Source organism: Styela clava, chromosome 1, assembly GCF_964204865.1.
Source record: "Styela clava chromosome 1, kaStyClav1.hap1.2, whole genome shotgun sequence".
Classification (NCBI taxonomy): Eukaryota; Metazoa; Chordata; class Ascidiacea; order Stolidobranchia; family Styelidae; genus Styela; species Styela clava.
The window spans coordinates 15,473,558-15,499,491 of NC_135250.1; the positions used below are offsets into that span (position 1 = coordinate 15,473,558).

Consider the following 25,934-nt stretch of genomic DNA (forward strand, 5'->3'; position numbering starts at 1 on the left):
GACAAAATAAAATTTATTCCGTGGGATTTTAGTTATTTCTAACCGCGATATATTGAAAAAAAATGTGTGGCCAGCATAGCGATAGAGCGGAGTCAATATTGCAAGAACAGCTCATATTTGTCGAATTCGCAAAATATGTATCGAAACAAGATGCAATCTGGCACACATTGTATGCCCGCGGATTGCAGTCGTATTTTAGTAGTAATGCGGTTATTACGTCGACGCAACTGCGAATAACATTGAACACAATTAAATTATAAATCGGCCATATTAAATATGCCCGTATCGGTCATGGATTGATTACCTTGCGCAACAAAAATATCATTGTCCGTTGAAAAAGTAGCATAGTAACATAGAAAGACATTTTAAATTATCTTTTTTTCATGGATTGACTATTTTACGCGACAGGAAAATCATTTATTATACACGGAGAAAATAGACCATTTAAACGAGCGCGTAACCACGGCGACTCTCCCCGATTCCCATACTGAAATTTTCCCTTTTGAAAATCATGACTGCACCCCTTGTAACACCTAAAAAGTTCAATGGGTATGGAGCCGGACATAAAAAAATGAAGCGCCGGAGCTGGAGCCACAGTCGAATACACGTGGCCTGTGATTTCGAACCAGCTTCCCAGCCCTGCAACCAACAATGAAAAACTTTTTATAGCATCAACAACATTATCGTGATACTCTGACGTATATTTGATGAAGACAGATACATTATGTTTGCAATAAAAGATACAAAAAAATAGAAAGTGCCAAGCAAGGCGTCAAACGTAAATTGAACTCTTTAGAAGCACATTTGAAAATATTTGCCGACAACGGCGCGTTCCAGCGGCCTACTTTTCGCGAAACTGGCATGCTCTCCTCTGATATGGCAAATGTTTCAATTCCTGTTATATTATCAAATATATTTTTTTAGCGATTCACTGATAGCTGATCATACAATTTCCGAAGTAGAATTGCTAAACGACATGGGAATGCATTCACTATTAATGCCAAATTAGTGCACGGGATTATGCAAAATTCGTATCCATTGGTAAAATTGAGACTATTATGAACTAATTAAAAACTATTGTGCGTAGTTTTAGCATTTAAATAAAATATTCCATAACACACATTTTTAATTCTATCATTCGAAAATGTATTTTAATGGTTTATGAAAACAATTCTGAACAGACTGAGAGATCATCACATCGAAATAAATCGTTTTTTTAATTCGGAAGGAACGAATTCCTTCACCATTTCATGGCATTAAAAAATAAACACAATAAAAATCGCTTGTTAGTTGTTAACCAATGACCAAATGGAACTCAAACTTGTAAATGATGTAGACAGCAACAACACTCAATTAAATATTCCGCTTGCTGTATATATTATCAGATTCGAATATCGTTACAATATATAATTTCTTTGATATTCCACGCATAAAAACAAATTTTCTGGAACTGTTAGAACAAGCAAAAGTTGGTTAAGTTGAAATCAAACAAGATATTTTGTGGCAATAATGAGGAAAAATTCCGACTATTAGTACCAAAATACGACTATGGCTTTTATGACTAAGCGACGGTATATCACGCCAATATTTTCCGCCCTTCATGTCCAAGGGGTGATTGAGTAATGCGACTGCGCGTTCCTTTTTTGTTCAGAAATGTTGTCGGAAACTAATGGCTTGTGGGACTGGACGGAGGTACGAGGCATTAATAGACAGCCGCCAATTCACGGCGTGATGTTATGTTCATTCGACAGGAGACCAAATTCAAGAAAAACATTCATAGAAATCTAAAAGTATCACAAAAATAACAGGATCGGTCAAACATGGTTGACCATTAAAATGTACAAAGACAGTGGTTTAAGAATATTTGCTAATATAATTAAAGTGTACCAAGTACGGTATGGATAAATACTATCCACGACCCATGCTTTGCTGCTGCAACTGTTTACTTTTCTCATCACTCAAGTTTACCAAGTACTGCGATGTGAAAATATGATCAGTCAAAGAAATTTCTAAGTACAGCAAACTGTGTTTCAAGTATATGAATCGTGTCAGCTTCGCCTTAGCGAATGTTAACAAATGGTTTCATGTCTATTTTATTACAAAGCATGTGCAAATACAAAAACAGCTGATTATAAATATAGGTCTACTCTAGATTATCAACGATTTCTTGTTTAATTTTAACAGTCCCATCTTTATGCTCGTCGTCATTATTCGACATATTACGATTTTCTAATGGCACTTTTGTGACATTTGACCCACAATTTGCCCTTACATTGTTATTAATACTGTCTTCTTGCGAAGTGTTACTAGAACAGGGTTCTATTTCGCGGATAACATCAGAATACTCTGGTGGTGGCTCGTCGATGTGACCCAAAATGTACTTGCATATACATTTATCTTTTTCGGGCGACGCCGGGTTGTGGGATGAGTATTTTATGTCACTGTCGCTTAAGCAACTTATTAATTTCAAGTTAACAGTCGAGTCTTCGTGTCGGTACTTGGAGCCCGCTCGACCGTGCTTTGAAACCGACGTGGGTGGCCCAGGATATCCATTGCAAATTTTACGCATTTTACGGTGTAAGTTTGATGTGGACCCGATAGGTAAATCTTCACTTCCAAAAATCGTCCTATTTGGAGGTGGTTTTATGAAACTTGTATCTCGCTGGCTTACGCTACTTAAAGTATGATGTTGATTCTTGTGTTCTGTCCGATCTAAAAGATTGGAAAAATTAATCAGTTAAATCTCCAAGGAATGTTCTAAATATCATACATCATAAAACAGAAAGACATCACATCATAAAACAGAAAGACTTCAAAATGATATTGTGTTTAGTATAAATAAATTGAAAAAAAAAAATCATTCTTTCAGACTTTAACGTGTCGGGAGCTAGAAAATTTACTTCCAATTCACGATGAGTGACAAACGCTGAGGCTGATACACTGACTTGACAAATTATAATACCTGAACAGCTAACTCTCAATCACATCGCCTACAACGATGTTTTTCATTATACAAGATGAATTTTTTGTGAGGTGCCCATTAAAACGATATAAAACTTATTTTACTTACGTTTATGTAAATCTTCTCCATCTGGAAAATGCACAGTAGATGGTAGTGTCGAATGTCTTACTGATAAACTCGGTGAATGCCGGTAAGGATTATTTGTCATGCGATTGAATTTGTCAAAAGTATTGTTAGGTAGAAGTGCTCCGCATCCTGAAATGAATAACAATATGAATTTTAGCCAATGGAAATTATTTGTTGTTCTGCTTCCCATCGCTATCATATTTAAATATGTTGGAGTCATACTCAAAAATCCAATTCAAATATTCATCAGATTCACAAGACTTATGTGATCCGTTTTTTAACAATTCAAAACAAAGGTATCAAATCTATTTTAAATCACAGCTCTAAACCATATTCACTTAAATTAGCTGCATTAAATGTTCGATTTCTCAAAACACATTCCTCAAATATGATATATTTTTTAATTTGTTCGACAATAATTTTCCTATAGGTGAGGGAATTAAGAAGAGTTGTACCAAACAAACTCACCTCCACTGATTGTATTTGGACGACTGGCAGGCGGTAAAAATTCCGACGCGTATTGTGCCGTCAAAATAGGCTGGTGGGGATTTTCTGCTATCTGACAAACAATGCAATGTACGTGTTGAGTCGATTTGCTTGTTCCGTTCGGATGCTTGAATTTCGTTTGTACGTGACTATGATGATGATGGTGGTTATGGTGACTGCTATTAGGCTTCGACGTGTGTGTGTGGGCATGACTCGCTGTCATGTCTTCCGCTCTACAGTGTTGTTTTCGACTATTACTCCGTTGAAGTTGAGTATTCGATGGGTTTTCATGCTCTAACATAATAAATTCGCTTTCTCCAGTCTAAAGTATTAAGTAAAAACAGAAAATTAGTTAGGGTTTGTCCAGGAGTAGGAGGTTGCAGTCCTCTTTCGCTTGTGACACAAATTGATTATTTACTTTACAGTATTGCTATAGGTCAGGTAAGTGAAAGTGTCTTAGCGTTGTAGTTGCATTCTTGCTGGTGAAAGTATCGTATTGCACGCCTTAAATTTTAACACTAGGTTTTTGAGTGGAATTTGTGCCAGTGCTTACCAAACGTCATGTAACACTATTGCCAAGCATCAAATAATTACACGGCGGAAAGAGTCGAATTAACTGCAAGTACTCGCAGTAAACTGCGGTAAACTGTAATATTACAGTACATGCCGTATCGGGATTAGTAAAGATTAAGCTATAAAAATTTGTTTCAATCCAACGAGTTTGCATACTACACTAGCTTACTGCTACATGAGTCAGACTACTTCATATAACATGAATGTATATAAATACTTTCTACAAAAACTGGATCAGGATTCATTAAATATAAAATGACAATGTACATGACGGCTCAGCTGATATTGCACTGGGTGTTATTCGTTTTTTTTTATCAAGGTTCGCTAACTTAGAATTATTAGATCAAAATCTCGGAGATGCAACTGAAATATAAACTTTTCCGGTATCACTAAGTAGAATCTACAGGTGAATATTTATGTACAACACTTCTCCAAGAATATAATGACGTTGCACAATGAATAATAATGTGGGTCATCCAGTTAACACATCGCTGACAACCGAGAAGACAAGGTTCCCCAATGATAATTCTTGAAAACGTTTATATAGAGCGAGATATACTTCCAGCTAGTACCATAGCGTGGGGTTTACTTCTGCATTTTCAATCCATAATACACATTACCTATTTCTATACATTTAATTCATCAATTTATGGCATAGATCTGACCCTAACGCTGTAGCCCCCACACTGCACATGGGTAAGCGATATATGGAGGTAAACATCGCGCTATTGTAGCACCAAAAATACTAAATATTCAATTTACATTGAGACCTCTTCCATAACCATAACAAATTAATATATATCAATATAAATATATCAAAGGACATTCGGCGATTCCTAGTCGAAAATATCGTTAAAAAAAATATCTAAATCTGACAACGGTTTTTCTCTCTATCTCTCACTTTGACATTCGCAACATATACTCATCGTCCAAAATAACCAATCGATCAAAAACTACTTTGATATGTTGTTCTGAACTATCAAATACCCTCAGACAACAAAGAAATTGTATCATCCCTCAAGGATGAGGTTGTGAGGCTCAAAATCAAAGTAATCTCAGGACATACATGTCCCATATCGGACGGCGAACATTTTATCGTCTCAAACAAATACTGTAACTCGGCAAAAGGTTCGCATTTACTGTAAAAGATCTGAACACCAAAATATTAATAAATTCAGACAAGGTATTGGGCAAAAGATGCTGCTATATGTATGTTATAATATTTTTGATATTAAGTAAAACAATGATTTATTTACAAATATTATTTTAATTAAGGTCTGAAACGCAAGTGAATGACAGACGAACATCACGAGAAGTTGGCGATAGCCAAGGTCATAATCGATGCAGTCACGTACAGGTTGGTAAACTCGTCGCGCCATAAAGATTTGTGGTGTCGCGTCTATTGTGCTCACAGTGGTTAAAGAAAGTCAAACGTTTATTGGGGAACACGTAATAACTTGAGTTCGATTGACGACTTGTTGCCGTAACGAAAACTTTCACACAAATTCATCCGACATAATTAAACACTTAGCCCTGAAAACATAACAATCTATAAGCTTGAAATAAAACCAGATAATCACGAATGTAGAAGACGATGCCACAATTAACTGACGCTGGTGAGCGCAATTGCACCTGTATATTTTTGCACCTAAATATTTCACTCACAGATATTTGTACCCGTATATCTTCGCAACCACGGTCATGTTCGACCAACGGATATTTGCGTCTCAGACAAAATTTTATTTTCTCATTAAATATATTGATCAAGATCCTCTATAAACTGTCTACGGTCACCACGTTTTTTTTTCAATTTTATTACAAATAATGACCCGATTCCCCTCTTTAGTACTTGCTACAGACAGTCATCGTCTTTTTTAACGAAATATCGCAAACGTATTAAACTCCGGAATCTTTGGCTAATGGACACTGGCAACTGCATTGTATGAATCCTAGTCACAAATAAATGCTTCGTGTGAATTAACTAATCGCAAACAGGTTCTAATGAGTTTGTATTGAATACTAGCTATGAAGATATAACGGTATCGTGTCCATCACAATTGATGGCTTGTTTACTTCACGGACTGGTGCGAGGTTTAGTGCACAAAAACTAGCCCCGCTGAGCATAATTAAAAATAAAATAAATAAATGGAATTTTTGTCTGAAACAACCGCACGTAGAAATATGCGTAGATGCTAGGGATGCTAGGTATGGACATTACAGAGTCCGGCATTACAGAGATTCGACGAAATGGAAAAGCAGAAAAATGCGTTTTTGACCATGCTACAGCAACGTGCGCTCACAAACATACGTTGTAGCTCATACTTTTTGCCCAATGGTTCCGCATGTAGCTGTTGAATCATTTGAGAAACATATTTTTCCTCTTTTTGGCGGCCATAATGCAAAACGTAAACGTGGGTCATTGTGCGCCTTGGTTGTGAACTGTGGATTTCCAACCCACCACCTTGCGTTAATTTTATTTATAAATCCGTACATGTCAATATGCAAAATAAAAAGCTTTTGGCTACAATGCTTCTCCATAATTGCAGATACTTCTAGCCGTAAACTTACTATGTCGCGTGCGCATATGGTAGAGAGATACCACTCAATACAATGTGGTACTTCTGCTTGTAATTTAGTAGTTCATGTGCAAGTTCTAAATTTCTCCATGCTTTCCATTGCTCCCTTTTTAGGTAAAAGATTGCACGTAATAAACTCGATTTAAAAAGGGTATTGATGAAATTGCCCCTTGGGTTGATCCAAAGCATGTTTAATTTTTACGCGAATCGAAAACTCAAAAATATTGCGCTTGTCCATATTTTATTGTTCACACACACCAAAAAGGATAGATAGTTTGAAGGCGACTGGCCGCTACATCATTGTTATAAGCGATCAATAATTTTCAACTCGCGTTATATTATATGAATATCTGTCGTCGTTTTTATTGGGAGTGTTTATATTGCAAACAAGGTATATTGTTACATATCTCACCTTAAATTTTACCTAGTTCAGGTATGTACTGAGATTTATAGAGGTAAAAGTACAAACATAGACGTAAATCAGTAAAAACAGAATTGATTATAGACTCGATAAAAATGACGTGGACTCGAAATCGAATCCGAGTTCAAAAAATGCGTGGATTCGACTAGAATACTAGTCCGGATCCGAATCTCAGCCCATCCCTAGACTAGATGCGCAAAGATCTGCGGGATCTCGTGTTCAAGGGTGCAAATGTACATGTATGCACATTGCTGGGTGCAATCTGAAAGCGGGTGGTAGAACGTGGGTACTCCTGTAGTATGTGTATCAGGTTATGGTTAGACATAATTTTTTTTCCGATTTTCCTTATTTTAGTTCTATTACGAGTTAGGGGACTGTCTGCTTTAGTCAAGTGAATATACCCCCTGTCCATGGGCTTTCGTCCCTTTATACAACTCGATGTAAAGCAGGCGAACAAAATTAGTTACCTCCATATTGGTACACATACTTCTGGAGCGCAAAATCATGTGGGATCAAAGATAATGGAATCTCCGACGCTGACATTTTGGGATACTATATCTAGACTCTAGCTAGAGTGATCGCTGATCAAGGCATTACAAACAAACACATCGATATTCCTTTTTACTAAAATAACAAGAATTTATATAATGAGTATTTGTCTAATACACATTCGGCCACAATCTAGGGGTCGAACGTCTGTTGTATAATCTGAAATTATTAGCAACCTTGGCAATTCCTGAAACTGAAAACTCAAGTCATGTCCCGATGAAAAAATACTATAAAACGATGAAATACATCTTATAGTCCACGAAGATTGAAATCAGTGCATATTATTTTTGGTAATCTTCCACACATCGTGTAGTGAAACAATTGGCGACATACCAGGGTTCCCATCCTTATATGACTCTTGACAGCTTCCAGAGCCTTTTAGCACCCATGCCCCCTGCTTTTTATTTTAGTAGTATTGTTTTGATTGGTTGATTCGAAATCCCATTGTGTCCAAACAATTCAACAAAGTGAAAACACCTTATCAAGCAATAAAATTAGGAAGAACGGGAAGTTTTTTTGTTGAGGGAAAATCGGGATTGCCTAGCATAGTGGGCCTCCTCCAACTGCTCTGTGGCCCTTCAGGGTCCAAGGACCCCGGTTTGGAACCTCTGCCCTATACCTAAGAGAGTAGAAAATTCACAATAAAAAATAACACTTCTGTAGGCAAACGTATCTGATCTGATAAATACAAGCGATGGCTATTAGACAAGTTACAGGTTTGGAAATCCGAATAAAATCTGCATCACTACATCAACGAGGACTGAGGAAAACAATGGTGAATACATTCTAATCAGATATTGTGTAGGTTAGTCCTGTATGAATGTTTATCATATATGAGAACCCATATGAGTCACCGAAAAAACTTTGGTCGGAAATGTATGGAATATATTCGGCACTGCACGTCTGATTCAATTTATGAACATTACAATTTCTTCGAATTCGTTTAAAACTGAGATATTTATAAATAGATTTTATAGTTCACATTTATCTCAAGTTGTCATTCAATATTAAACCAGTTTTAACTCGCATTTCAAATCGGTTTAAATGCAGAATATCAGGGAGAACTTTCACAATCGGATTATAAATTGTTTATTGAAATTATTCGTTTGTAACAGACAGTGATCCAAGTTTAATTTTTTACGTATAACTCATTTAAATTGTTTGCAATTAAATTATACACACCAGATTGAAAATTCATAATTATTCGGTTAAACGCTAATTTAGTAAAATGCTATAATACTGACGCTTGGATATTAAAGGAAGAAGCCTGTTCCTACATATCTAGTAAGGGGAAATTTGAACTTCTGTAAGTTCATTATACAGTACACGCACTTCACTTCCAATTACCGTCCCGGTATTCCTCGCGTTAGAATATATATTTTGTCTTAAAATCAATAACTTTGTAAGGTCCACATACGGCTATGGATTCAAATATCGCATTTACCTTTAGCACTATTTAGGTTCATATATCATTTTGAATATTAGCATGATTAATATGGACTCGAAGCAAGATCAATACATTATTTCTTCAACCAATATATTTCTAAAATGTCTGCATCGCCTCAACTGATTGATCGCCATTACATGTGTTTATTACGATGAGTTTCGATCCTTATAATCTTCCAATATACCCAAGTATCATAAATAATTCAACTATCCGTGTTGAATGAAAAATATGATTTGACAACTGATGGCAACATTTAGTCACTATTTCTGCATATCACTGTGTGTCGGAAGCAGGCACAAAATTGACTTAATGTGTTCAACTTCAGGTACTTAATCATCGCTGACTTATTGTAGAATAGAGTGGTCATTCATAACAGTATTGCGTTCTAAATATGGTTAGAGTTCCGATCACTATTGTCTAATTTTGTACACTGGAAAAGGGTTCTACCCACATTCCAAAAAAATTATTTGATAACCACGAACATGGGTTCAAAAGCTGACCAAATGCTGTTTAAAAATAAAATATTTCTTGGTAGATTTCAAACTAAGGCCTGCTGGAAAAATGTTGCGCTTCGGAACTCTGGTTCCGAATATTTTGAAGGCGAATTCAAGCGAGAAAAATAGCTATTCGTCTTGTACAAATAAAACCGAAATAAATTTACGTTTATGAATCAGAGAATGCTGATGTGCGTACAACATGACAGTAACAAAATAGCTATATATACCTCATGTACTCACTGATTCGATATTAGTATCTCATTCCTTAACTTATTTACCACAGATTGCAAAGAATAGTTCAAATTATTGTCAAGGCACGAAGCAGACAACCAGACGAAATTGCAGACGCATATTTGTTATCGTAATTTCCGGTGTAATTAAGCATCAGTGCTCAGTGCAGTATCAAATTATTCAATGAGAGACTATATTTTAAAATAGAACAGTAGATGTACGATTGATTTTGATCTTGGAATTTATTGATATAAAAGCCATAATGGCGAAGACAAACACGGCATTGAGAACTTATTCCATATTGTGTTGTCTGCTTATTCTATATATTTGAACGGACATACTACTCTAGTACAAAAAAATGAAGAGCAATCACCAGGCTACTAAGATCTAATGTTTAAGCAGACAACAGTTAGTTGAAACTGTAGATACAGGGGAATCTACCAATCAATAATTTTCTAGAATTTTTTTTCTAAACTTACTGCCATAACTTCATTCTTTATAATGAATTGAATCTGAGCCATGACATGAAGTAATTTTTACCAAATCGTCAGATTTTCTTTCGAATTCTACAATAATCTTGCTATGCCAATTTCAAAAACGAGAAGGTATGCAAAAAATCGATACATTTGACAGAAGCTATCATTGTATCAGGTAGGCTTTAATCAATAATAAACTTAAACCAATGCCATTTTGTAACTCGTAGACCTCAAATATTAACAAATATCTAATACAATTCTCACTAAAATCAAAAGCGAATTAACACTAAAATAAAACCTGATCTCGTTAAGTTCGTTGCATCTGGAATCAATAAACTCAAAAACCCTGTTGATTAAATTATTGCTGATGTCAGTCTAGACTAGAACGTAACCTAAGATATTTGTTATTCAGAAAAAGTCGGTTTTATTAAATTTAAATATTCGATAATAACACACCCATGGAGTAAGTATATCAGAAAGATATCAGTATCTGGACAACTAATTAACATCCACCGCAGACATATGTCATAGATACTGAACGTTTCCTACTAATAGCTAAGCTACACAGGTTTGACTTTGTCAATAACTAACGATTCAATATCAATTACAAACCATCTCATCTTTTATCCAGTATTTTGGGTAATCCAGATACAGTATTAAAATGTTAACTTGCCAAATACTTTATTATTCCCCCTGGGATCATGATGCAAGACCGAAGACTAATTTAATGTGATGAACATTTTCTATACGACGGCGCAACTATGTTTTATAATAAAGTATAGGAGTCAACTATGACCATTGTTTACAGCAATGCGTTCACAGACACTTACGTGCACTTATGTCAACTAAATGCCGACACTTGTTTAATATCAAAATTTGTAAATTTTAATATTTCTACTGGTTATCTGTAATTCAGTTTTCACGGACGATCTATATAAACTGATATACAATGTTAAGATAATATCTCCACAATTGGCATTACCAGTTCTCATTACGAAGCGTGTGATTATGACTCGGGCAGTCTCGTACCGTGTGATTGCGCAACATGATCTGTGACCGCGAAAGTCGAGATCGCTTCGCTGGCGAGACGACAGACGTGCCAAGCCGATGAGGTTTACCCACTTTCATTGCTAATCAAAACTAAGTGTATGACCAAGGCTGAATAAGCGTGGGTACATCATAAGAATATTTGTGAGTAAATTCCCAGAAACGTGCCTATAAGTAGTAATTCGTCTGGCATCGACGGTTAGAGCAAGCATCGAAATGGTAATTATAGTATTCTTTTGAAATACGTTTATTATGCTCGAAAAGCGATCAAGAGCGACAAACCAATATTGTTGTCTTTTTAGCTTAAACTTATTGTTTAACAATCGGCTGAGGTATGAAGAAACGTTTGCAAGCAAACACGGGCTCACCACAGAAGCCCACCCATTCAAAATATTTAATTAAAGGTACAGGATCCGACATGTCTCAGAGGAAAGCGAGCTGTCGAGCGAGACATATCTCAGCCGCCGACAGGGTCATTATTTCAATAAGTCCGATTGACGACAGAAATTGGACGAGGTAAGAGAAAAAAATTTGGAAAGAACCTGTTTGCAAATTTTTGCGCATCATACACGCCCATCTGAATGCGAAATACTTTAGCGCTAAAAGCACAAAATAAGCAGGAGTACGTTTGCCACGAGATAAATTATTGTTATATAATACATATTCTATATTCCAGAATGAATGTTAGAAATATGCGCAATCGGCTAGTCAATTAGTCTTGATAAATATTTCTTACTCGGGTTAACTGAACGCCAATTTGATACTCCGGCAGTGATACCGATTTTGCAGGTATTAAATTTATCAATGAAAAACAACGAGTACAGCACACAAATAACATTCAGGGTGATGTCGATTTTTTCCACCAACGAACGGACATATACCAACATTTCCGCCTTTCAGCAATGGTTAATGGTCGCGATTCGCTGTGCAATATCTGACTTGAATGCTATCCAGACTAGTCATAAATGAAGGTAAGGTCTGCATCAAGTTGTTGAAATGACGTGTACTGGGTGAAATGTCAACACGAAAAATTGTTCGCCGCTACAAATGATATATATATATATAGCGCAATAGGCAATAATTTTTTCGTGAACCGACACCAATTAATCATACAGCACAACTTGTTATCATCGAGCCCAGAACGCCAGAACAAATGCTTCACAAATTTAAAAAATCGTGTGAAAAATACGGTTCAGCGATTAAATGCAAATACCATCAGAAAAGCTAAATATAAATCTCACACGTCGTGGCTTATGATACACTGCATGGCTATCACAGAACACTGTTGCAAATAAAAACTGCGACTTTACTTTTCTTAACAATATTCTGAAATTAATTTTACAATATATTCTAGCAATAAGCATCGATTCAAACACTTGATCATCAACACTGAAAGTAACTGTTGGAAAGCACTGTCTTCTCACTAATGCGATATTTCTGTCTAGACGTGCAATTCAGAGCGAAATGGGCAGAAAAAACAACAACATAAAACAGTAACACGAGTAGCAAAATATCAAATTAGGATATGAGAATACCTTATACATATAATAACGCCTATTTGAAAATCCATGAGCAGATCATAAATTAAAAAGTATCCGGAATACTTGCTACATTTACTCATTATTCCAAACAATGCAATAGGAAATACAGCTTGAATAAATTGAAATAAGCCAGAACAAAATCGCTATAGTATTGATCTGCTAAATAAGTGGCTTGGTCTGGCGCATATGAAGTAATTTCGTGTGTGAAATGACTAGGCAAAAAGTAGCGAGCATCGCACTCGCAGCAGTCTCGATTTAAACCTTCACTGACAACGTACGAGCCAGACAGCGCGGTGGCCAGACTAGGCGTCACATGTGTCTGCACGTATGGTGACGTCAAATTATTAGCTGAAAAAGGTTGTTATTGAGGATTGCTTCAAAGGAAGCATGCCAACTGTGAAAATGAAATGAAATAAACAAAGACTTGTCTGGCGGAAAGTTAGTTTGGTGATCGTGCAGGAAGTAAGATAAATAAGGTAGCTGGCCATTTTAGATACAAATATTGGGAAAAAATGAACGATTTTACACATTTCATCCATTCGGAATACCAAAAATATTTTTACATTAAAAATTTAGAAATGAGGAATGGTCAACGATTTATTAATGGACTACAGCTCTCAAGTCACCTTCGAAATGCCGCCAGATAATTTGTCCACGCAAAAAGAGATTTTATATAGTCATACGCTTATTATAAACACACGTTGCCAATTTTAAGTGATTATTTTTCGGTATATAAATGAAAATAATAATTATCGTATTGATCCTTTATCTCCGACTCCAACTACACATAATATTTAACTTGTTTAAACTAAAAATATTTTTTAAAGACACCTCAAACGAGCTATATTGAAAATTAGTTTCAAAGTTTTAATGAAGGAAACAGGGGAGGTGCTAATGATGTTTTGATATTTCAACTAACATAGGGTAGGTAACTTCAACGGCGATCTGCAGTATTATTCAATGAGATTCAATCAGCACGCGAACACAGCTATAATCAGTGATTTTTGCCCGATGATTACGTTTCGTAGCATTTTATGGCCCCCGAATACCAAATATTGAGACGTTCCGCTAGCAGCGATTTAGTCCATATTGGGTTGGCTCGTTGGTGAGAAACTCGACGCGTGTTCTCAAACCCAAATTCCGCAGGCACAAACAAACAACGCATATAAAAATATACATTAAATATACCACTGCGAAATAATCGCAAACCTAAATATATGTATGAAATGCTTTGATAGTATGTTTAGCGTAGTCAGTGGGATTTTTTTCTTTTTAATATTTACTCGAGGCAAGGTCACAAAAACTCACTCGGAAGCGAAAGACCCAAATTATTTTTTTAATGCTCGAACCGGAAGTAAACAGCATTTACCGAGTAAATGGTAATAGTTAAAATTCTGGCTTCAAATAAGTATCATTAAATACTTGCACAACATAATACATTCTATCAAGGTACACCACAATATGAGAATGTATCCAAAGATTCACGAGTAACGTTGCTGTTTTTGACTTATACAGTGCAAATGGGAGGTCGTTGTTTGTGGACACGCCGTCTGCCATTTCGGACGTGATGTTTTGATACTCACCGTAAGCAACGCGCCCGCGCTACTAATGAGAAAAGCTCAGTAATGGAATACGCAAAAGCGCAAGGTCGATACAGCTCATAATGGGCCAACGAATTTTAACTGCCGTATTAACTTGGTAACGACGTAATTACAAATTTCCCAATATCTACTATGGTGAGACGGATACACCAAGTCGCTAAATGTAGCTAAAATAGCATAATACAACAATATTTCGATCTAGTAAACAGGACACACACACACTGTTCATTGCAATTCTTAGGAACTATTAAAAAAATACATTTGTAGCATTTTAGATTGCGCAAACCCCCAATAACGCCAGTTGACAACTGACTGCGGTCGTTTCGATTTGTTGAAGTATTTTGATTGGGTAGGATTTGATGACAAAAAATCCCTATTTTAGATATCAAGGTTGAGGAATGGAGATACTGACGAGGATGAATCAAAATTGTTCATGAAATATTACCATAATTACTGATACCTGGTAATGCTGAATAGTAATACTCAAGGATAATTTTAGGCGGTCAAATAAAAAATAAGCAAACTGTATAAGAGACATATGTCCCTGGCAACATGTTAAGGGCTCGTCTACTTAAGGAAAAGATAACTGGCATTTAATTAAAGGTTATGAATAGGGTTTGATACATGGTCACAATTGTCAATTTGAATGGGAACAGCTTTCTCAGTTATCTAGTTCGGGCGGGAACCGTACATTCCTATAAAATAACATTTTCCTTTTAAAATACATAAAATACAAAGATGCTTAGTGCATGGACAACACATTCCTGACACAGTTCATAGCCTCGAGCTCTATGACGATTTCCTAAACAGCGAAACAATACACTTCATACACGGTCAAAGTTGATGTTTCTGCATAGTATACTGATAATTTTCACGTTTAAACAAGATAAATAAAGTAGGCGAACTAATGGAAGAGTATGTATGTGCGACAAACCGATATCAGGAAACCTTCACGAGATTAAGCGGTGCAGCGAAATTCAAAACGAAATAAGCAAACTTATTTGGGAATGTAAGTGAAATAACTCGAACGAGTGTTTTTGTAAAATTGAGAGATTTAACGAAGTGACAGATTTATTTTTGATCTATTTTTTGTCTACCAAAAGCCTTTCCTGTGGGGGAGTTGCTTAGACGAGATATATCAGGCAATAAAATCTTTTCAGACAGTGTTTTGCTAAGCTGGGCCAGAACACTCGGAAATGAAAAAACTCACACCATAAGCGAAGGTCGATTAGAACTTAAATTTATAACGCGAATATGCTTACAGATCTAAATAAATATGTCAATGTGTTAATGTTAAAAATCAGGGACTCACCGTGTCTGACGAGTTTTCCTCTAGAACCATTTTTCTTCTCCCACTAATTTTATATTGTGATTTTACGTTCGCCTTTTCATCAGTCGAAAGGCACTTTTCGCTTTCTGCAATGTCTATCAGATCTTCTTTCGGACGCTTGCCCGAAAAAGAAGACGATTTCTGTCGCCGCCTGCGATCCACCAAAAATATGCACATGGATATGAAAACTACAATAGCAACGACGCCCGCCGCCACACCCACAGCAATTTTGATAGAATCCTTGTCACCATGACCGGAATCTTGTTGGCCAGCAATTGAAGTTACCTTCAAAACATCTTTCATGTTGTTTTCGATTGTGGGTGATTTTGAGGTAAAATGAATGTTTTTTGTAGATATTTGTTGAATTTCCTCACCCGATACAAGAGCTATAACAATATTTAAAAAATTTTTACTTAGATATTATTAAGCAATCTTGGTGGGTTTAAGATTTATTATTTTTTCGTAGTCCGCTATATTTTTTCATGAGAAACCAATGAGGTTCGTTTGACATCAATCCTTTTGTAAGCGAATTCCTACGCCGCGACCAAAATAGAACATGTCAGTAAGGATACCTGAATGTTGGTCTTCGCTTCAAATACTTGGGAGTTGGTAAGAATGTGCATATTAAAATACCAAGGTATGTGAAACGAAATAAACTACATATAAGAACAACGTACCCTTATCTGTTTCTCGTTCGTTTGGTACGAATACAATCTTAATAATAAGAAATCGCAGCAAGGTATCGTCAACGTCTCTTGCATTAACCACATTAAGCTCCATCCTTTGACTCAGAGTTTCGATCAAAACTGGTTTATCCAGTGTTGATATCCAAGTTGGACTTCGGTTCTCGTTCCTGCGTTGTCCTCTAGAAACTCGGACAAATGTTGTATTCTCGTGGCTTTCCTCTGATATCAAAAACCCACTCAGTTCGCTTACCGAAACGTTCCATTGTTCTTCCCGACCGCACAAAGTGAAGCTAGGTACAAATTTTTTTTGTAGAACTGTGGTGTTAGAAATTTTGTTACTAATTCGAGTACTGTTACCAAGTGAAGCTTGGCGTTTTCGTCTATCTTGGTCCAATGGCGCAAAAGACGGCTTCACTCCAACTATTTTAGGTTGATAATATGTCTGCGATCCATCTTTCAAAGCAATTGGTCGCACTTGGCTACTACGACTTTCTTTTCGTTTATCAGACTCAACAAAACTATTTATTTTGTTGAATACTTCTTTCAAAGCCTCCGAATTTTCTATGACCTTATTTGGTGGGTACGAAATGCCAGTAGGAATATGGTCTGTTTTCGGTAAGGCTACAACGTCCCCTCCCATGAGCAGTTCATGATATTGCAGTAACAATTGAAACAATTCTAGTTCTCGTTTACGCGTGCGATTTTTACGTTTCTTTCTAGACTTTTTCTTTTTAGATTTATGTGTTCTTTGCTTTCTTCGGCTCAATTTTGCAATAAAATTGGTCTTATCGGGGATCTGATTTCGATTATAAAATATTGAATTTCGGGGAAATCGGTCAATCTGCTCCATTGTTTTTGTGGAATTCTCACCAGTACCGTTGATTAAGTTGACGGATTGTTTTGGTCTCACTACATTGGTAAAATACATATGCTTCGCGGTTGTTTCATTTTTCACTTCTTCTGTATGTCGATCTCCGGGATCGTAAACTTCTAAACACGAAATTTTGCAGTCTGCATGATACGAACGACACTTGCTGTTTACAGACTTTTCTTTTTCGACGGCAGGGTCAAGGAATATGGTTAGTTTCACGTGACTTCCATCTGGTGCAGATATACATAACCTGTTCCGATTAATAACATCCGCTGCTGGTTCTGTTTCCTCCGCAGTAATTGACAATTGTTCCTCGCCGATTTCTGATGACGCCACCAAATTTCGCTTTTTGGCTGACCATTTAAATTCTATTTCACGAGTGAGAATCCGCCCACAAAAATTGCCATCTACATAGAAGAAACTCTCGATTAGCACTCAAAAAATCATTTAGTGTTGATTAATTGTGTCTGACACCGGCTTCCCAACCCCAAGGCCGCGGATTCGAATAAATCATTTTTATATAGAGAATCAATAATACGGTAATTATTGAAACTCGCGTTTTTACTCGAGTTACGCTGTTTAGGTTGAGCAATACCTCTGTGGTGTCGGACTCAGTATGCTTTCATTGAGGTCAAAGCTGGAGTCGCATTTTCAAACTCATGAAGAGTCTAAGTAATAAATTCTTAATGCTCCGGAGTCGAAATTTCGGACTTCCAGTGGTTGGTTTTTTACAGAAATTCAAAAAGTATTAGGTTGACCTAATGTTCTTATCAGTCTATTAAAGATGACTTGGTGTCGGCTGGTGTCACGTGTCAGAGTCTAATTTTTTCTTAACCCGGTTATGGGAGTCGAAGAAATTTTTTTTTAAACCGGAGTCGGTTGTACATTTTCCCCGACACCACAGCCCTGGAACAAAGTTTAGGGGCAAGGTTGGATGTTGCAAATGCGATAGTATTTTTTACAATTGCCAAATAAACAAATCTCGATAAAATGAACGTTTATTCAATTCATGCGTCTCAAGTCCGCCTGGTCTAAATTAACTATGAAGGCAATTTTGCATTAGTTGTTTGTATGCATCGGCACAATTGCCTAAACAAAACGGGTGAGGTCGTTTATTCCAATTTAAATACCTGTTAGTTACAACTTTTATGGAAAACTTACAAACGTGTTCATAATAGTTCAGTAATACCCTTTCCTGGCCACTAATGGTAAAATATATTTATATGTCAAAGAAGGATATCAATGCATTTTTACATAATGAAACGTTTGCTTACACAAGGAAGGTAATCTTTTATTTTCCGAATATGAAATAAATAGTTTTCGTCGAAAACGTTCTACCGCGGATTCGTTAACTGTAATTAACTGGATAAAGTCCTGAACAAAAAAGAATCCTACGATATATTTGATCAAATTTCAGCCATAATAAATCGTAAGAATAACTGTGGTCAAAAGTGTCTCGGAACTCGAAATACGATAGAGACACAATTTCGGCTATGTCGCCAGAAATGCTGGAGTTATCATCTAAACTTAGCACACCCGAGTATAAAATTGGCTATCTGAATGATGAAGATATAATTTCGATTATGTCGCCAGCAATACTGAAATTATCATTTAAACTTCTTACACACGAGTATAAAAAATTGGCTATTTGAATGACGAAGACACAATTTCGGCTATGCCTCCAGCAATACTGAAATTATAATCTAAACATCGTACACCCAAGTATAAAAAGTGGCTATCTGAATGATGAAGACACAATTTCGGCTATGTCACCAGAAATACTGAAATTAGTGCAAGCGGTGGAAACCCATTTATTATTTAACCAAAGGTATATAAAACCAAGGTATATAAAACCCAACACAAGATAATTGGTAAAATTAAATCGTAACGAAGAAATAGGATTTGTAACCAGTCTGAATATAACAAATTTTGCTTACCTTCTGCGGAAAATGTATGACACGGTAATAGTAGAGAAGTCAGTGTGGCAGAAGCTATAAAAATAATAATTTATTGTTAATAATATAAATCAGCATCGCATTTTCATCGTAATCGACAGATATCAAAATCCTATAATGAGACCGATTGAAAACAATATCAGGAAATTATCAACTGAGTCTTACTTAGGGGGCCTACTGTGCCTCGTGGTTAAACTGTACAAATGCGGGAGTGCAGCATGAGCATAACATTAGCTAAAATTCATTAAAGATTGAGTAAACAGTTTCTATGCATACCGATAAAGGAATTAAGAGTTCCCAATCAGGAGACGAGAGGAATTTGACGAAAAAGGTTGGAAACCAATGCTATATAGATTAAAATGGGATGGTTTGAAGCCTTTCGTGCAAAACTATCGGACTTCAATTCGGACGGTCTGCTAGTAACGGTTTTGAGTAAGGATGAATGGTCCTAAACGCCATTTGAACATTGTTCGTTTTGTCGCCCCTTACAGACTTATTTGAAATCAATGACGATTAATTTGTACACTATTTCACAACATAGAATTCACGGCAACAGCATCTTAGATATAAATTTCCGAACAAGGTCATCAACAGTCGTAAATTACTACAACCCTTATTCCGCTGTATTTGGAATAGTAAATATCATACCAATAAGTACTTCAACGAAGTTGGTACGCATACTGCACCGACGTCAAGCATCTTCCCAAAGGTCCATATGTTGCTCTTGGCGTCCAAGCATAAAATGTTGAAATTGCATATTAATCATGTGTATATATATGACTGTACTCGAATCTTCTTTTCGCGAAAACGTTGCTACGTGATGTCTGAACTGAAATAAACTAATAGCAAATGTAAATTCAATCGATTTCCACTCGAAGTATCTAACGAACTGCTGACTGGGTTTATAACTCGCCCATAAAAGCTTTAGCAGCTTGGCTTTACAGCAGAACTGGTTTCAGACATACTCCCTTTACCGACCAGACATACGAATATGCCCTAAAGCGGCTGTCTGGTCGCGCGTGTCGGCGCGGCACATACACTCCGCCAAATGTACACATTTCAAGTTTAAATAAACCACCAAAACTCTACCTTACCACGGTCATGAGGGCTGTTTTGTGGCATGGGGTTCTATTCTGTGCAACCCGTGTTTCTCTCTTTGTTGTGTAAATATTAGGGGCGTCTGAGATGTACAAGTTATTAAAGAGAAACAGCAGAGTACGGTCTGACGAGCGCACACGCGCTAGATATATTTGACCTCGATTGGTAAAAAGTGTGTTTGTGTCTGGCGCGCTTCTCTCGATAGTTCTCGTTCAAATACACACATTGCATCTTGTAAGTTGTGACACAGTTCATGCATAAATTTAAGCACGAGAAGGATGCACATGTGACAATTAGGATTTACGAAACGCGCCTGTATGGGGTGATTCCACTAAATTCGGCTAGATTGATTATCAAGAATATTCGTATTCGTCTTGCGGACACATCCGTAACTTAACTACCATTCCTCGTATGTCAATACATTCTAAATTGCGCGAAACCGTCGCTTGTTTATTTTCGGATGTGGGCCATAGTTATAATATTCGTTTTGTTTATAATAATTGAACGTAATTATTATTGTTTTGATGATATACCGTTGAGAAGTATGAACGGAACAAAACTGCAATTGAAAAATTCATATTGGCTGTGATTTATATTATAATGTTTGGTTGGATTTTTTAAATGTCACTTATGGATGTCACGAAGCAATTCGATTCGAACAATTTTTACAAATACGCTATGGTCATGGCCTGGTAGATATAGCGATGTAGCGTTGACCTTGATCATGCTGGCGTTGAAATTTAAAGATCTCGGTTCCATCCCCTGAGCCCATCTAACCAAGTTTATAATAAATTGGATAGACAATGCCGAGCCGGAAAAATTCCAATTCTCTCTAAAATAGTAGCTGCCGCCTGCTGCGTATTACTGACTTTTTGTCCAAATATTTGTTTTAGACACTATTGTACCAACCGGGGATCGTGATATCCGAAAGGGATTATAGCTTCACTTTTTATGGTACATCCAAGTTTTAATATAACTCTGTGTTTAATAACGTATTTCAATATAGGGTTAAAACCAGAAATACTTCTGTTATGAGCGCAGAGGCGAAGTCGGAAAGACTACAGTATCGGAGGTGCTCCTGAAGTATGCGCAAAGATGTCGCATAACCTGAACCCTAACCTGGTACACAACCTGAGTTCAGGTTGTGCGCCATTTCGGTGCGACGGCTTGATCATATAGCGAACAACGGCCTCTCGTTCGGTTACCAGTCATGTCGGGTATGGGATTTGTTAGCCAGTTATCTTCGGACACGAAATGGACATACGAATCGTTTTGTCAGAATATATACTTGTTGTTGTGAAAAATCGCCTTCTTCAGTTACTTGACCAATTACTTTGAAATTTTAAGTGATTAAATATTGCTTTTTTCGCTAAAAGGCTATTACTTTTATTTATTTCAAAATTCCTGTGAGTTTTATGGGATTCGTTTTGTTTTTTGTATGCGATGACGTCATCAGAATTAAAAATTGCGCACCTGTGGCGTTCAGCGACTTGGTGGTCAGACGTAGTCGTGAAGACTGCGGTACCAGCAGTGGCGTATCTAGGGTGTGGCAGTCATGGCTCGTGCCATGGGCGCCGTTTGAACAGGGGCGCAAAAACGGCGAAAAGTTTAATTTCAAAAGAAATAATTTCAAATTGTAAAAAAGTGAAACTCGCTATTTTCATTCAGTTAATAAGAAATAAGCACCTCATTTCAATAACAGTCCATATAAATTTTTAAACCAACTATTGAGGGGGCTTAGTTTCAAACTTTGCCATGGGCGCCATGTTGGCGTACCAGTATTCTACTGTGATATATTGCATGCACGTACTACTTCGTTTTGGCTTTCGTGTCCATATATTAGAGCATCGCTCGCTTGTTATTATTATATTGTGGTTGTTGTTAGTATTCTTGTTGTTGTTTTTTTGAAAATTCGCTTTTTTTCCAACTACTGTAACTGTACCAATAGCTTTGAAATTTTCAGTGGTTCAAGATTGTTGTTGTTGCTAAAAGGCTATTAATTTTATTTTTTCAAAAAATTATGGTTGGCATTGTAGAATTCGCAGTTCTCTACGAAGTTTTCCGTGGTGACATCATGAAATTGCTTCGATTCGAAATTCTGAAACTTATATCTCTAACTTATCTAACTCATGACCCCTATGTTTCAGAGCCGTTATTCTTGTAACAAAAGTTAATCTCTTTGTTACATTTCTTATGGTACACTTAGACCACCATCTCAGTTTATATTACTGTCACGCATTCTCAAATTTCGTCTCACTATACTCGACTTTGACAAACTGCGAACGAACTATAAGTCATCGTAATATTATTTTTTACTTCGAAAGAAATTTTTAAAAAAGTTTATATATATATATAGTAGTAAGTACATAGAGCATATAGTTTGTGGATAGTTACTGTGGATTTCAATACTTTTTAACTACTTAATGCTAACAGCATTTGTTAACACTGAAAAACTCAAAAGGCGAGAGAGTCTGACTAAAATTTTTATATTTAGGATTTTTACTTCAGTTTATTGAACATTTTTATTTGAAAAAAAATGGGCCTTGTTCGTCCTTTACATTGACACATCATTTCATCTAAGGAATTGTATTCTTCGGGTAGGATTTTTAAACAAGCTTCTCTCATCTTGGTTATCCAGGGCCTTATTTTCCACAGTTTATCTTTCTTTTTATTTTCGTCAGTCAAAATTGTCGACCATGTGAATATTTGTTGAAACCTATTCGTGCTCATCACGCTGCCAACAGGTGCATATGATGTGAATCTTTCCCAGTACATTTGACATTTGCACCAGTCCCATGTAAAGAAACATTCCGATCATTTGCTCAAGTTATTTTTTTGTTGTTTCAAAGTCTTGCCATCTTTTTGGACAGAATAGAAACTGGTTTGCTCAGTCAGCAATTCGAACATTTTCGCACTGAAAAATTTTCTGAAATTATTTAACGGTGTTTCTATTTCTAAATTCTCTTGGGTACAAATACTTTTCCCAGTAAAGGTAATGTCTGGTTATGTAAATTCTTGTTTTCGCCAGATAAATGGACCTTGACCAGGTTTTGACTTTCTATTGTCTGATGGAGCTTCTTTTTTTCTTCGTCAGATAATTCCGATTTCATGGTATCTGTCTAAATAAAATGAAGAAGTTTATGTAATATTTAGAATGTACTCCCTACAATAAAATTACTATTTTCTTGATGCTTTTGTTTAGATACTGCTAAACAGTCAGTTTAAAGAGGGCAAAATATCATTAACTATTCATCAAATATTTTCTTTTGCTTTTCGACCTTTCAATCAACTTAGACATATATGCAGTTGCAGTGCTTGTTACACCAGTCTCAGTATAGACGAACTTACTATCTGATTTCCTACCCCTGATTCTCCCCCAAATCATCTCTATGTCCCGCATATTCCTCATCTGAATCACTATTACTCCCATCTTCATTATCGCCCAATTGTGTCAACAATGTCACAATTCAAAATTGTAATTACATCTCTAACACTAAGTCTCTTTCTACAGCCAACCTGTCTCAATGCCATTATCTGAAATATTGAAGTGCTTCACGTTACTTATTAATGCTCTCAAAGACAAAACCTCTACAAGCTGGATAATTAAAAAAACAAGAGAGCTATGCTCAACTATATGGACACGTAGCGCCACCTAAAGGCAATAATTTTGATGACGTCATAGCAAAACAAAAGTAATAGCTTTCTGAAGAAAATTTTTATCTTTAACCACTGAAAATTTCAAAGCAATTGATCCAGTAATCAAAGAGAAAAGCGACTTTTTAAAAACGTGTCAAAGAACAAGAACAACAACATAATATTGAAACGATCGCTATGTCCGTGTCCAATTACGAATCTAAAATCTTAACAAAGAGTTGCCCCAAACTTCTTCACCCGAACGGATATGTGACGTCCTTTCTGACAGGTGGTAAAAAGACCACGCCTACCGAGTCATTAAGCCACCGAGTGTTCTAATATTTTATAACAAGTGTACAGCCCATTGCATTGTGGGAATCACGTTCCGTCCACAATCGAGTAGACGTGCGTATGTAGTATAGGACTGTCGGTTGCAGGACGCGGCGGCACTCGTGTTACGTGAAGTTTTGTAGGGTTAAATGCGCTGGAACAATATTTTCTTGTATGAGAAAAGAAGGTTGGTGACACAATCCTACTATCGACCACTGGAGTTATATTTTGGGTTTCGAAAGTAATGCATGTAAAGCATGGTAGTGTAGCTTACATAGTAACATACGTTAGTAAATATGTCATTTAGGTTGTTTTCATCATGTAATTTTGTCTGTATTTGTGTTTTCTCTATATCAGCCGTGTCCAAACCAAAATTCTTCTGGGGCTCAAATTATATTTCAGATTGCGGCGCGCCGCACTTAAATAACATGTCACACACACCATGAATTATGTTTTTTTTGTGAAATATGCCAAATGTGAAGAATTATTGAGAGGTTTCAAGAAGTAATAACATATAGACTGCATAGAAATGTATTTGTGCGGATTGTATGTCATTTCCTAACTTCTCAGTATCGACTGGCATCTTTGATACTGCGCAAGTTAATTGGTTAGTCTTACTCATTGGTTTTGAGCCATCTCCGATTCGACAATTTTCACTTTTGAAAAAAAAAGATTCATATGAATAGGTTGTCTTTTTTACCGCCGCAACATGCATTGCCATTTGCCTTAGAATGGAACACTTTTTCCTCATAACGTAACGCTTGCAATATCCCTCGACCGCGTGCTCGTGGCATAATACACGTCGCAATTGCACGATACCCAAGAATGGTTTTTATCAAAGCAACACGCAGGCTTAGTCGAAAAAAATTACAGGTTTCATTATAAACAGTTAGTTAGGTATCAGCGGAAAATATTTTCCACGGGCCGCATATATTCGTCCGTTGGGCCGCATGCAGGCTGGACACCGCTGGTCTAAGTAGATGCAACAAATTTTTATGTAACGTTCTTAATCTCTATTAAAAATATTGCACCATATGAGAGCATCGGCCACTATAAAATTTATTGAATTCTAGTTTGTACAAAGTGTTGCCCTGTTCTACTTTTGATCAGTGTTTTCATATTTTAAATTGATTTGAAAGTTATTGCCCGATTTTGTATCGTGTGTGTTTGTTTTTATGTGCGCCTCAACTGTTTTTGGTGTACGTGCGCGTACTTGCATGTTTTAAATATATCCTATGTTATGTTCGTCTTCCCGGTATCCCTGCATTTTGTTTGTCCGTTTGGTGATGTTTTGTTTTATGCCAGAGCGACCAAAAAAAAAATTGATTGATTGATATTCAAAATAAATTCGGGAAAGGCACAATGACTATGGAACGTATGGGTAACAAATGGCGCAACAGCAACGCCAGTAGATAGGGAATGCCTTAATGTGTATGCTACAGAGCACGGAGAAATTATATGATTAATACAATACGTCAATACAATTTATTTCGGCATT

At 36.5% G+C, this 25,934-nt stretch overlaps 1 protein-coding gene across 1 annotated transcript; it reads right to left on the reverse strand.

The window, feature by feature from the left end:
- Positions 1 to 680: 680 nt before the first annotated feature.
- LOC120342278 (uncharacterized) lies at positions 681 to 20,371 on the reverse strand. Its single transcript, XM_039411049.2, has 7 exons — positions 20,024 to 20,371; positions 19,358 to 19,411; positions 16,541 to 17,827; positions 15,846 to 16,249; positions 3,557 to 3,896; positions 3,071 to 3,217; positions 681 to 2,712 (listed from the first exon to the last, which is right to left on the reverse strand). Exons 1-7 carry the CDS (start codon positions 20,052 to 20,054, stop codon positions 2,144 to 2,146), a joined length of 2,832 nt encoding a protein of 943 aa, XP_039266983.2. The 5' UTR covers positions 20,055 to 20,371; the 3' UTR covers positions 681 to 2,143.
- Positions 20,372 to 25,934: the final 5,563 nt, after the last annotated feature.